This window comes from Hemibagrus wyckioides, linkage group LG19 (assembly GCF_019097595.1).
Source record: "Hemibagrus wyckioides isolate EC202008001 linkage group LG19, SWU_Hwy_1.0, whole genome shotgun sequence".
Lineage (NCBI taxonomy): Eukaryota > Metazoa > Chordata > Actinopteri > Siluriformes > Bagridae > Hemibagrus > Hemibagrus wyckioides.
Genome location: NC_080728.1, coordinates 4,348,638 through 4,363,119, shown reverse-complemented (window position 1 = coordinate 4,363,119; position 14,482 = coordinate 4,348,638). Strand labels below are relative to the sequence as shown.

Sequence of the window (14,482 nt, the reverse complement as noted above, 5' to 3'; positions counted from 1 at the left end):
AGTCACACAGGGTATGATGAGTGTAGAGTGGATAGAAATTGTACAGGATTCTTGCCTCCTTGCAGTCACGTACGATGGGCTGGGGAACGCTGAGCTCCTGCTGGCTGCCCAGCATAGCGCTACTGGTGCTCTTATTGCACACGTGACCTTTCTTAAATGGAACCTTGGAGCCTGACGGCAGCTCCTTACACGGTGATGTAGGAGACGTGGACAGAACGAGAGTCTTCAGTGCAGACACCTCGGCCTGGAGGACATCCATCTGTAGAGAAAAGCAGAGGAGGAGAGGTAAATAAATAATAAATAAATAATTTATAATAAATAGTAAATAAATTATATATTGTAGTGAATCTGAAGGTTAGACAACAGAATAGACTACAGAAATATTAAACATAAGTATGCATTATCTGGTCATTAATTAATTAACTGATTGATAAACAGATTTAAATTAGATTTAATCAGACAACTTTTTTGATGAGATGAATAAAGTTTCTCGCTAGCCTTTCATTCCAAACCCCTCAGCTTAGCCACTGTGTCTCACCTTCCCCAGTGCTTCCTTCAGCTGCTTCTCTGTGTTGGCCTCTCTCTCTCTCTCTCTCTCACACACACACACACACACACACACACACACACACACACACAGAGGTAGTAAACACAGGAGAGGTAGGAAACAAGTGATGAGAAACAGAAACAGAAATGGAGTAGGAAGGAACATGAAGCTAAAAACCATGACGAAGGAATACATGAATAGAGAAAGACAAAAGCTTCACAAGCAGATCATCAGCACATTATGATCATAAAGAGAAATACTGATTAAGTGAAACTTTTATCATTTATTTACATCCTTGCATGCTGGACATGAATTATACAAAGCTGGAGATGTGCTGTGTAGCTGCTGAGAAGCTATGTATCTTGGCAGAAATAGCCACTAAAACTTAGTAAAAAACACACACTTTTTATTTTATTGGACCAGGAAGGAGAATAAACCAAACGAATGAAAACAAACCTCAAACAGGCTAGCAGTGAGTTCCTCCAGCTCCTGCCCCAGCTGGTCCCTGACTTTAGAAAGTCTCTCACACTCCTCGTCTTTTAACTGAAGCTCCTTCGGACACCAAACAATGAAATGAAGACAAAAAAGAAAATGGAAAATAATAATGAATGAATGAACAAAAAAAGCAGGAGGGAAAAGTGGATTTTACTTTTCTTTTTGGTGACCAGGAAACAAAAATAGAGTCATGGCTGTGTCACAAACGCGTGTCATCTGAACAAACACTCCTGGACCAGATGTTCACTAGAAAAGACACTTTCTCCAGTCTGGAGGCAGAGCAGATGAATGTATACAAACTGCATGAAATGACATGAGATCAGGTTGATTAGTGAGATGTGAATGTTAATGATGTATTGACATGCTGTAAGATCATTTTAGTTCTACATTCACTCCAGTGACTCAGTGCTTTCCCACAGCATACAGTCTCCACTCATCCAGCTAGACATTCACCTGCTCCACAAAACACTCATGGAGCCAGCTAGAATTCCAGACAGACACACAGATGGACACACTGGTGAAATGATGAGTTCCTGGACATTAAGATATAAGAAACATCTTTGTATAGCAGACAGAAAGAAAGCTATAGAAGAAAAATGATTTATATATTTGACCTTGCTGTGACCTTGTCCATGATCTAATCAGTTCATTTACTAGTTACTATAAAAAAATGAAGATAAAATTGAGGGGAAGTGGTAGCTCAGTGGTTAAGATGTTGGGCTACTAATTGGAGGATGACTTCAGATCCCAGGAACACCAAACTGCCTGAGTGTAAGTATTGTTGAGGACGTGTGAGATACATGGCATAATGGAGTCCATGATGAACTACTTTACTAGACATGACAAGTCACATACAGGACTGATATGATTATGCAGGATTACTGTCTGCTTGCATTTACAGTATGGTGTTAGCAAAGCAAGGCTGTAATTTGTTCCGTCGGCTTCTGGCAGAACCGTGGAACAATACGCTTCACCCCAAGTGTGTGAGGGAGCAGAACCTCAGGTCCTTCCTCATGCTGCTGTGAGACTGACCATCCAGCACTGCTCTCAGCAGACAGCACTACAATCTGGACAATCAATCTTTGGGAATCTCCTATCTCATATGGGAATAGTGCAGTGACACTTAAAATCCTATAAAGTATTGTCTGGTTATATTATTATACTTCTATATCATGATCTTTTTATCTTTAGCTGCTTTCCCTATGCTGCTGTAACAATGCAAATGTCCGCTGTGGGACGAATAAAGGATTATGGACCAACGTTCTGATTTTACTCAACAAGCTCTTCTTCAGAGTCTTTACCACACACATTTCCTATTTCCTCATTAATGTAAACAGACGCTTGACACTAGTGCTTACACAGACAAACAGGGAAAACAGTTTTTATCTACAAAGCACTAAACAGCCACGAATTGTATACTGATGTTAAGAGTTTACTCTCCAACAATAATGCATCTAATTAAAGTGAAATGTCAAATTAACCTGAGCTCAGGGCCGAACTGCTGCTGTTTTCTAGCATATTGAAGCTTACTGATGTTTTAGGTCACAAAATATCCTTGTATATAATTACTAAGCTAAACTAATTCTTGGACTGTAGTGTAAGTGTTTTAGACTGTAGTGTAAGCTTATGGATATAAACCAGAGTGAGGATGTTTACTGTTACAGGGATAATGAAGTGGATTTCACTAATCCCTCACCCGCTGGGCTTTGGTCAGCTCCTCCCTCAGTGTCTCGTATCCCTTTTCTCTGACTTCCATCACAGAAGGGCTTCTGAGTCGTGATAGGCTGTCAGTGCTCAAGCCCAAGGGGTCCTCGCCATCATCAGCCAATGCGGCGCTTCCGTCACCTAGTCCCACCTCCTGCGAGGCTGAGCCGTCCAGTCCAGGCATGCTGTGGAAACAAACACCACAGAGTTCACACACATTAATAATCAGCAGGACTGACCACTGCAGCTGATTCAGTAGCTACAACTTACATTTCGGGGACGTAAAAGTGCTTTGAAGTAATACGTCAATGTAGAAATGTTAAAGCTTTTTAGGCTCCACCTTAAAAACAAACATACACACACTGTCCACTTTATTAGGAACATGTTGAAGGAGCCATTTTTGTGCTTTGTGTGAAAAAAAACTGTATATTCTACTGTATATTATTATAACATAATAATACAATAATTTACAATTAAATGCTTAAACATATGCATTGCTGTGGGATTTTCACCTTATAGTGCAGCACATAGGAGTTTTTTTTTTTTTTTAAACCTGGCCAGGTGCAGCAGTGAGTTGTTGGGGGTGGGGGGGGGCAGGGTTTAAAGCTGGTGGTCACAGAATTCTAAATTCTGTAACCAGGTCAACACAGAATTCTAAATTCTGTGATGTAACTTCTACACACGCAGTACAGAAATCTCATCAGACCATCGATAGCTAGTGACAGAGCAACACAGTGAACAGCGATCAGCAGCCATTTTACAGCTTTAGCAGCGATTAGCAGTGTATTTGCAGTCACTAGCAGCGTTTAAGAAGTGTTTAACACAGCTTTAGCAGCATTTGAACATCGTTAATCCAACAATGGCTGCATTATTTGTCCGGAATCTTCACCCTGGAGTGGCAGAGTGGATGATTGCTGAAAGGTTCAGCCCTGCAGGACATGTTGAATCTGTCCATATTTGCAGGGACAGGAAGACCGGTGCCTCGCTCGGCTATGCCTACGTCAACTTCCGGCATCGACACCAAGGTAACACAAACCAGACAGAAAAACACTGATCTCTCCATGGTGTACAGTTGACTTAAGACTACATGTGTAGTTTACATAGTCTTTAAATGCTTTATTACATGAACTTAGTCAGGTTTGGTGTATTTAAACAGTACAAAAAGATGTGAAAAGATATTTCTATTACAGCTATTTGTGTGTCTCAGAATAAGTACTTCAGTTAAGGCTTCAATACATTTTTCTTACTAATGTTTACTAAGGGTGCCAATAATTCTGAAATTGACTATATATGTACCTATTATAAATATACACCTATTATACTGAATTTCCAAATTAAAATTAACACTTCTAACTTCTTCAAACTTCTTTTGGTTCCCTCAGCTGAGCGAGCGCTGGAAATGTTCAACTTTGAACCTCTTCTGGACAGACCCATGCACGTCATGTGGTCTGACAGGGAGCCAGCGGCTAAGAGGACCATACAGTCAGCGGCGGCAGCCATCGAGCGGCGCAATGGGATGATGCTGAACGACCGCGAAGTGTACGTCACGTGTAAATTAGTATGATTTGACATTGTGCTTAAACTAATTGCATTTGAAATTAATCAAACTCCTGTAATTGTTGAAACAGAGGTTGTGTTTGGTCTTATGAGAGTATTTCAGTCAACATCAGGCTGTAATTTTGCTGGAAAAAGACATAACATCTAAGAGCAGGTTTAGATAAAGACTAAGAGCAGCATCTCTGTTCTGTTACAGCACCATCAAGGCTGAGGATCGCCCCAGCTCCCAACACCATGCCAGCAACCTCTTCATCAAGAACCTCAACAGCACTATTGATGATGAGTGTCTGCGCATGGTGTTCGGACAATTCGGGAGGGTCACCAGTGCCAAGGTAACTTACAACTAATAATCTCTCCATTTTATTCCTAATAATCTGTATCTACTGCCCCTTACTGACTCTAGAGAGTGGAAAGCTTCCTCTGTGCTCATTGTTCCTCATGATCCTGCCTCCTTCAGGTGATAACTGAGAACGGGCGATCCAAAGGCTTCGGCTTCGTGAGTTTCACATCATCCCAGGAAGCAGCGATGGCCAAGAACGCCATGAACGGCAGGATCTGGGGCGGGAAGCAGATCCTTGTGGGAGAGGCTCTCAGAAAACAGGAACGCCAGGCTCGCCTTGAACATCAGAAGGCTCAGGAACTGTTTGGGCTTGAGCTCACCAAGCCCACCACAGCACTGAGGAAACCTGTGCTGCCTCCCAACCTGAAGAGCACCATAGCTGTTGAGACAGCTCCCACTGAGGACCCTGTCCAAGCCATCCCAGCCACAAATACAGCTCCCACTGAGGACCCTGTCCAAGCCGTCCCAGCCACAAATACAGCTCCCACTGAGGACCCTGTGCAAGCCGTCCAGGCGATAAATATGGCTCCCACTGAGGACCCTGTGCAAGCCGTCCAGGCGATAAATATGGCTCCCACTGAGGACCCCGTCCAAGCCGTCCCAGCCTTGAATACGGCACCCACTGAGGACCCTGTACAAGCCGTCCCAGCCTTGAATACGGCACCCACTGAGGACCCTGTGCCAGCCGTCCCAGCCACAAATACGGCTCCCACTGAGGACCCTGTGCCAGCCGTCCCAGCCATAAATACGGCTCCCACTGAGGACCCTGTGCAAGCTGTCCCAGCCACAAATACGGCTCCCACTGAGGACCCTGTACAAGCCGTCCCAGCCACAAATACGGCTCCCACTGAGGACCCTGTGCGAGCAGTCCCAGCCACAAATACGGCTCCCACTGAGGACCCTGTGCCAGCCGTCCCAGCCACAAATACGGCTCCCACTGAGGACCCTGTGCAAGCTGTCCCAGCCACAAATACGGCTCCCACTGAGGACCCTGTGCAAGCCATCCCAGCCACAAATATGGCTCCCACTGAGGACCATGTGCAAGCCGTCCCAGCCTTAAATACGGCTCCCACTGAGGACCCTGTGCAAGCTGTCCCAGCCACAAATACGGCTCCCACTGAGGACCCTGTGCAAGCCATCCCAGCCACAAATGTGACTCCCACTGAGGACCCTGTGCGAGCCGTCCCAGCCTTGAAAATGGCACCCACTGAGGACCCTGTGCGAGCCGTCTCAGCCTTAAATACGGCTCCCATTAAGGGCCTTGGCCAAGCCATACCAGCCAGAAGAATGGCTCCAAACCTCACTTTGGTCACTTTGATCAACAAAAACTGCAAAAAGGGTAAAATTACTTTTAAAAAATAAGAAACACCAACCCTATCATATATCCTATAATTATTATACATTGTTTGTTGATTGTATATTATATTTTGTATTGTATAATTATATAAGATTGTTCATTTAATTAAAATTTGAAAAAGAAACATGTGTATGTTTATTTATTTACAAACAAACTGTGTTCAAATCTAATAATATAATAATCTATTAGATTTAAATCATCTAATAAATGTTAGATCATTAAAATGAAAAACATTCAAAAACATTAACTTTAAGGAATAGTAGTATTTTAGTAATAGCAGTATTTTCCTGAAGACAACAAATGAATGTAACAGACTGAAAACTTCCTTCTGTTTATAGGATTAAGTGGTAAATGTCTGAGTTAGATAAAGAATGAAGGTCCAGCTGTTGCAGGGATTTTAGTGTTAACTTCTCTTTATCCATTACAATCTCACTGACAGTTTTTCACTCATTTACTGCTGTGAATGCTGAGGCTTCAGGGAATATTCTTCAATAATGTCTCGACAACCCTTAAAATACGATCCAATAGACCATGAACATGTTATTTATCTCAGAAATCTGAAGTCATCTCAAATCTCTAAATCTTAGCATGTCTCAGATCCAGCCCAGTTTGTTGGATAAAAAAATAAATAACTCATTGTTTATCTGGTGGACAACTTTCATAAAGAACACAACTTCCTAAGACAGCGTAAGAAACTCAACTTAATTTAAGCCCATTTAATGAAGGTAATCAGAAAATACAGCTTCTGTTCTGTAATCATCATCATCATTATAATGTAAAGGTACAGTCCATTCTTCCCACAAGTTATTGGGTAAGGTAAGCTTTTATTCTGAAAGGAGGAATATTTTGTCTTAGCTGCTTTACATTTTTAACTGATATTTTATCACTGTTTTAGTTTAGTCAGCTTTTAAGGTTGTGATTAATGATCATGTTTTAGCAGTAACACACATTATGAGATAAAACAAAGTACAATGGGGTTTTTAACATAGAAACATGAATCAGGTAACATGAACTCTTACCATAACCATATTCAAGTTGTTGAAATGAATGATTTAACATCCACTTTGAACCTTTTTAGCTTTTCAACATCTTTAACTAGAACATTACTCTGAATTTCTACATGTTTTTATACTAGAATTGTGTCTTATTAACCAAAATAGGCTTTAAACCAGGAAATAACAGGATTTATATCAAAAAACAATTCTTTTTCAATCTCAACATCACTTGCTTGTGACAATCCAAGGCTTAGTAATAGCACAGACCAAGCTAGCGGATAGCATTAACCTCTAGCGCTAACGCGATTAGCGCATAAACTATGTCATTAATTCATTTACAATGATACAAAAAGACACCGAAGCATGTAAACATTAGACATCATTCTCACAAACTCCCGGCTGTTTTTATGAAAAGTATCTAGACAACAATATCAAGTGTGGTGTCATTTCATCTTAGCATATTAGCCACAGCTACGAGCTAAAAGTGAACATGCGATACACTCACCGGGCTTTCGACAAGAAAAGTAGCCCAATATTTCATACGGATTACAAGAAGTCGTGGTTAATTCATTTTAATTAAAAACCAATTCTTTTTCAATGTCAACATCACTTATTTGTCCCAATCCAAGCCTTAGTAATGGCACAGACCGAGCTAGCGATTAGCATTAGCCACTAGCGCTAATGATACAAAAAGGCACCGAAGCCTTAAATAATGATGATAGGCGGGGTGCTTTACGCAATCCCTCTGCTGATTGGACAATTCAACTGTCACTCAACTCGGCTAAAACAACCCGGAAGGCGAGACGGAGCTTGTCCACAAATAACAACGCCACTGACCAAGTCCTGACCAGTTAGAAACACTAAATACGCGCTTGACGCCAGCATTAATGACCGGATTACAATAGTTCCGTCAAAATGAGTCAATAAATTCAGAAATAAATCCTTGGTGAATTATCCATTACGCTTAGATCTTCTTTTGCTTTTAAAGGTATTATTCGCAATGGGGTGGAGCACAAATTATCCCTATATGCTGATGACTTGTTATATGTGACTGATCCTGCAGCCTCTATTCCTGTTATTTTAACTATTTTGGATGATTTCAGTTCTTTCTCAGGATATAAACTAAATTTGCATAAGAGTGAATATTACCCAGTCAATAATAGTGCTTTGTGACTTCAGCATCTAAACTTGCCCTTCAAACTTAATTGTTCAGGCTTTAAATATCTTGGAATTACAGAGACTCTTTCTCTGTCTGATCTTTATATATATATGTGATATAATCTCAACCGTGAAGCCAGATGAAAAAGAGAATTTTGGACATGATGGACACATCAGAGAGGCATGCTTCTGAAAATGTCAGGAAATTATCTACTAGTCTTGAGAGTCTGAGCAGCTCAATTCCAGATGGATTTTCACTGCTGAGACAAGTTATAATGCATCCTCTACCACAACCATTCAACATGCCACCATACCAAACCAGGGGCCCTTATGGACACATCTATGCATCTGCACCACCACCCAACACCACACCCGCCACATTTCCACCCAACACCACACCCACCACATTTCCACCCGACACCACACCCACCACATTTCCACCCGACACCACACCCGCCACATTTCCACCCGACACCACACCCGCCACATTTCCACCCGACACTACACCCGCCACATTTCCACCCGACACTACACCCGCCACATTTCCACCCGACACTACACCCGCCACATTTCCACCAACAACTACTCACAACTATGTAAAACTTTGTGTTTAAAGACTGTTGCTGAAATCCACCTGTTCTTGAGGTGTTGAATGTGTTGTGTTAACTGTTAGGCAGCTCCGATATTCTTTATACATGACAGGTAATTGTATATACACAGGGTCCAAATGGACTGTAATAGCTTCACACACTTGCCTTACTATTTTTGACACCACCTGTCCTGACAATCCAAAGGCGTTTGCCGTCTTCCACAATCTCCCCTCGTCAGCTAAATAGTACAGTGTGCAGGCAACTTTCTGACAACGCTGACAGGTGATCTCATTACAGTTGTCTTCCCTTCAATGTGTGGGTGAAGCAGCTCACTCAAAGACAACATTTTGGCTCCGTCCGCCATTGCACAGATTTGTTTCATGTAAACAAAGGAGATAGCGGCGCACAATCTGACGTCAAACAAAGGAGACGACGGTACTAACACAGTGTTTTACATTCGTTCTTCTCTAAAACATCTCTTTTTAATGGTTCACATTAACATGAACTGAAATTGCATTCTTCCCTTTGAACCTCTACAAAATAGCATGTAGAACTGAAAATAAATCCACTTGTACTGCATCTGCATTAGAACCCCTTTACAATCGCTATTTGTCTTGAACCAGCAGGTTCCTCTAACATTAAAACATGGCGTGCTTGAAAGTTAAAGTGTGAACATTGTCGTAAACGCCATTGATTCTTCTCATAACTATGATCCTATGTACCAAAGTTGGTTTAAAACATTGAATTGTCGGATACTCCGATTGGTTTTGTAAGGAAAATGTCTTTTTAAACAAGCATACTCCACTACTCTATCCCATCTAATTAGCTAGCCACAACACAACTAGCAAAATCACTCACCGGACATTAACCAAAGTTGACCAACAGTGCTTCATTCCATGGTCAAGTGGAATCTAAGTAGTAAACAACTTAGTAATTAAATTAAATGATAAAACTCAGGATTTAAACCTAATTTTGCACTATTTCAATATAGAACTCAGGAGCTCATCTGCATGCACGTTTCTAGAAGAATCCTCGACAGGAAATTGGGATTCTTGCTTACTCTATGCTCCACTCTACTAGGAGGAGTAGAGCGCCCTCTATAGGAAATTATATACTACTACCTCTGACTTAGTATCCCTAATTTTATAGGGGTTCCACAGCACAGTACTGAACCTGAGACTACCTGTACGAGGTGCTGTGAGTTCGGCTCTACTGGAATTGTGTTGAGATTCACGTGAATGTGAACGCTACTCAGGTCTGCCCCTGTTCAGGAAGTGATGTAACCCACGTGTGTTTTAGTCCATGACCATATCATTATTTCCACAACACACGTGTAGCATGAATGACAGGGGAACGTTATGGGACACAGTAGAGATGAGGAGCTTTACTGTACATCATAACACCATTTACATTTACGACATTTAGCAGACGCCCTTATCCAGAGCCACTTAAATTTTATCTCATTTTTTATACAACTGAGCAATTGGTTAAGGGCAGGGTCCAGCCTGGGCACTGATAAAATATGCTTGGTTATTATTTATAAATGATTTGGTTCATACAACACTTTCTTTTAGATTTGTGTCTGTATATAATATTTGTGAAAAGTGACTTTGTTTAAAATATATTCCTGTTAACACTACACTTCCTGTCAGGAAATTGTAACCAGTTGAGGTGTGAAGGGCAGGAAAAGGATTTGTAGGAGTTTTTGCACATGGTGAGAAAAAGGAGTTGTCAATACAGAGAGACGACGGTGGAGTTGCGCTAAGCTACATAATTTTACTCAGTTCTGGACACTTGCAGAGACCAGATATTTTTGTGTATTGGCCCAAAGTTTCTAGCTGATAACTGAGCTCCACTAAAAACAGACATTTATTTTATTTCTTGAACTCATGTTAAACACTTAAACATAAAAAGTTAAACACTTGATAAGATCGCACATCTTAACTGTCTTTTCTTATATTTACAGTAACTAGTATTTTCAGTTCAGTTGCTCGACATGTAATTGAAGTTCTCTATATCACTTCATCCATTGGTGCTTACAGAAAGATAGTTACTTACACACACCCTATTGATCATGTTCTCAACTTCAGCTCTGTGTATGAATGGATTTGAGTCAATGGGTTTAATCCTAGTCTCTATTTATGACAAAATGTGGAATAATATTAAATCATTTTAGGACCTTAGTGAAAGAACTTTTAAGGAAAACTGCATGGTTTTTAATACAGACTATTGAGCTGCTTCTCTAACACAGATCTGGCAACCTAGTTAGATGGAGACATACTGAAGAAACATTCACTGACAGAATAGACAATATTTCAGGTTTAAGTACAATTAAATAAATCAAACAAATTTAGATTTTTTTTTGCCTTTTAATTTTCCAAATTCTATTTGTGAGATTATTTCCCTTTACTGCTTCTTTTATTTGCACATATTGTCATGCTGCTATACATACACTATATTGCCGAAAGTATCCGCTCGCCCATCCAAATAATCAGAATCAGGTGTTCCAATCACTTCCATGGCCACAGGTGTATAAAATCAAGCACCTAGGCATGCAGACTGTTTTTACAAACATTTGTGAAAGAATGGGTCGCTCTCAGGAGCTCAGCTGCCAGGAGGACGGTACTTGTCTGACTGCATTGTGCCAAGTGTAAAGTTTGGTGGAGGGGGGATTATGGTGTGGGGTTGTTTTTCAGGAGCTGGGCTTGGCCCCTTAGTTCCAGTGAAAGGAACTCTGAAAGCTTCAGCATACCAAGACATTTTGGACAATTCCATGCTCCCAACTTTGTGGGAACAGTTTGGAGCTGGCCCCTTCCTCTTCCAACATGACTGTGCACCAGTGCACAAAGCAAGGTCCATAAAGACATGGATGACAGAGTCTGGTGTGGATGAACTTGACTGGCCTGCACAGAGTCCTGACCTCAACCCGATAGAACACCTTTGGGATGAATTAGAGCGGAGACTGAGAGCCAGGCCTTCTCGTCCAACATCAGTGTGTGACCTCACAAATGTGCTTCTGGAAGAATGGTCAAAAATTCCCATAAACACACTCCTAAACCTTGTGGACAGCCTTCCCAGAAGAGTTGAAGCTGTTATAGCTGCAAAGGGTGGACCGACGTCATATTGAACCCTATGGATTAGGAATGGGATGTCACTTAAGTTCATATGCGAGTCAAGGCAGGTGAGCGAATACTTTTGGCAATATAGTGTATGTGATGTACACTAATCAGGCATAACATTATGAACATTGACGGGTGACATGAATAACACTGATGATCTCCTCATCATGGTACTTGTTAGTGGGTGGGATATATTAGGCTGCAAGTGAACATTTTGTCCTCAAAGTTGATGTGTTAGAAGCAGCAAAAATGGGAAAATGTAAGGATTTGAGCGAGTTTGACGAGGGCCAACACAATATTAGGCAGGTGGTCATAATGTTATGCCTGATCGGTGTACATAGGATTTACTCTGTATTTATTATTTAAATGTTATACATAGTATATGTTATGTGAATATAATCTATATTTAAATGATTTATTTATTTATCATAAAATAATATAATCTCTATAAGGCTGAATGAGTAATTGAGTCCTGAGGAAACAGCGCATGCTCCTAATAGCTATGATGTCACGTATCATAGCAACGGCGTTAGGTTTGTTTTCAAAAAGTCCTGAAGATCGCAAGCTCTGGATTACACACGTGACTTTACTCTACGGTCATTTCTACACGGATTTTACTCTACGGTCATTTCTACACGGATTTTACTCTACGATCATTTCTACAACACTTCTCAGAGATGAGCCAAAGGAGAGACGAAGCTCTGCAGCTCCAGGAGGAAGGACCTCAGACCGGAGGGAGCGGACTGCCGGACAGCAGCGGTAAGTTACCGAGTTTTTTCCGGCTTCACCTCAGCACGAGCGCTTTAAACACCGCGATAGCAACATAGCACTGAGTCGGAAAATTGTTAAAACGTTTAAACGATGATTTATTTATTCAGCAAAAAACGTGAAAGTAATAAGAAAGAAAAGAGTGGGGAGAAATAAACCGCTTGACTAATGACTTAAGATCATGCTAATTACCCTAGCCTAATATTAGCTGGCTTGATTTTAGCGAACTCGTTAAAGAGTTAGTTAGTTAACCAAAGTCAGATAAGTCCACTATGGAGTAACATTAGTTAAGATAACTAGCTGGCAGCATTAGTACAGTGCCGTGTTTAATAGCTAGTTAGAAAAGTCAGTAATGCTAAATACTTGAGAGCCTAATAGCTTAGACACTACGGAAAACAGTAACAGGTGTAAAATCGGTAAGAGGCTTAAAATAACATGAAATGTTTCCTAAACTATTATTTATTTATTTTAAATCTATGAATTTCATCAACTGCTGTGAAACTAATAGGAATAAAATGGTGTTAAACAGGGTGTTTCTAGAGTTTGATCCTACTGGGGCACAGGGGAAGCAAGAATTTTACAAAATGATCATCAAATTCTCCAATCGTTCTTGTTTCTAAGATGTTTTTAGGATGATTTTTAATGTGTGTATTTGTCATGGTGTTAAAATCTTACTGAAGATGTACTCACTGTTATGGGTTGGTTTCAGTAATATAACTAGTGTAAATACTCTATAAAGGATTATTAAAATGAGAAATTGCTGCTGTACAGAACAGATGCTGTTATAAAATGAAAGTGTTACTGAAAGCGTGTATGTCTTCATCTCCTTTGACACAGGACCGCGGAGGGAGGAAACTCCATCTGACTCCATTCCCAGCACAGATGCACACTCCAGCAGTGAGCATTTCTGTGGGAGGAGGAGAAGGAGGATGGAGGCGACAGTGATGAAGGAGGACAGTGATGAAGAGGGCCCTGCCAGGAAAAGACAGCCTGTGGAGCAGGAATGCCATGTATATGAGCTCAGTAATCTGGGGAGCAACGCCTCCTCTTCATGGAGCTCATCTCCTCCTTTTTTGGACACCATTCCCATCACGGATGTGCACTCCAGCAGTGAGCATTTCTGTGGGAGAAGGAAAAGGAGGATGAACACGAGTGATGAAGAGGACAGTGATGAAGAGGCCCCTCCCAGGAACAGGTTCCGTAATCTGGGGAGCAGCTCATCCTCTTTGTTGACCTTATCCCCTACTTTGGAGTTCAACCCCACCATAGATTCTTCCAGCAATGATCATTTCTGGTGGAGGAGGATTATGAGACTGAGGGAGGTGATAAGGGCTGCGGAAGTCACCAACGATGAAGAGGCTCCATCTGCAAGATTGGAACCTGTGGAGCCAGAGGGTGATGAGTTTGACATCAGCTTATCCTCTTCTTTGGACCTTATGCCCTTTATAGGTGCTTCCACTGGCCACCAGTTTCCCTCGTGGGTGAGTCGGTATGAGGATCTTGATGATACGTCAGCGTATGACAACATGCTTCATCAGAACGTTAGAGAGCCTCAAATCTTACTTGTCCCAATCACCATCTGCATCATTAGTCTTGACCTGGCTGGAGATCTTTCCATTCACCTCCTTACCATTCCTGTCCTCTTTCTCACTATTTAATCTGTGGTAAGTATATTTGGCATGTATCTAAATCTCTGGTAGGTATTTCACTTCTAGGTTCCACAAATCTGTCCTTTTGAAAAATCTGTGGTAAGTATTTCCCCTCCAGAATTAGTTGTTTTTTAATCTAAGGTAAGTATTTCACCCCTTTTAACCACGAGGGTTGGTAAGGATCACTCTGATACCTCATGTTG

The 14,482-nt window shown here is 41.2% G+C and overlaps 2 protein-coding genes across 8 annotated transcripts in view; both read right to left on the bottom strand.

The window, feature by feature from the left end:
• Positions 1 to 14,482, bottom strand: part of LOC131370006 (NACHT, LRR and PYD domains-containing protein 12-like) — a 378,843-nt gene that overhangs the window by 149,118 nt on the left and 215,243 nt on the right. The gene's annotated exons all lie outside the window — the stretch shown is intronic.
• On the bottom strand, positions 61 to 9,745 carry LOC131370044 (rab-3A-interacting protein-like). The gene is made up of 4 exons (XM_058417074.1): positions 9,602 to 9,745; positions 2,739 to 2,931; positions 539 to 1,099; positions 61 to 259 (listed from the first exon to the last, which is right to left on the bottom strand). Exons 1-3 carry the CDS (start codon positions 9,634 to 9,636, stop codon positions 959 to 961), a joined length of 369 nt encoding a protein of 122 aa, XP_058273057.1. The 5' UTR covers positions 9,637 to 9,745; the 3' UTR covers positions 61 to 259; positions 539 to 958.

Excerpts from the sequence above, each read along its gene's own strand:
- LOC131370044 (XM_058417074.1), bottom strand. The coding sequence starts at position 9,636 with ATGAAGCACTGTTGGTCAACTTTGGTTAATGTCCG. Across the intron at positions 2,932-9,601 it reads TCAACTTTGGTTAATGTCCG|CATGCCTGGACTGGACGGCT; the intron begins GTGAGTGATTTT and ends TTGTTTCCACAG. Across the intron at positions 1,100-2,738 it reads AGCTGACCAAAGCCCAGCGG|GAGCTTCAGTTAAAAGACGA; the intron begins GTGAGGGATTAG and ends TGGTGTCCGAAG.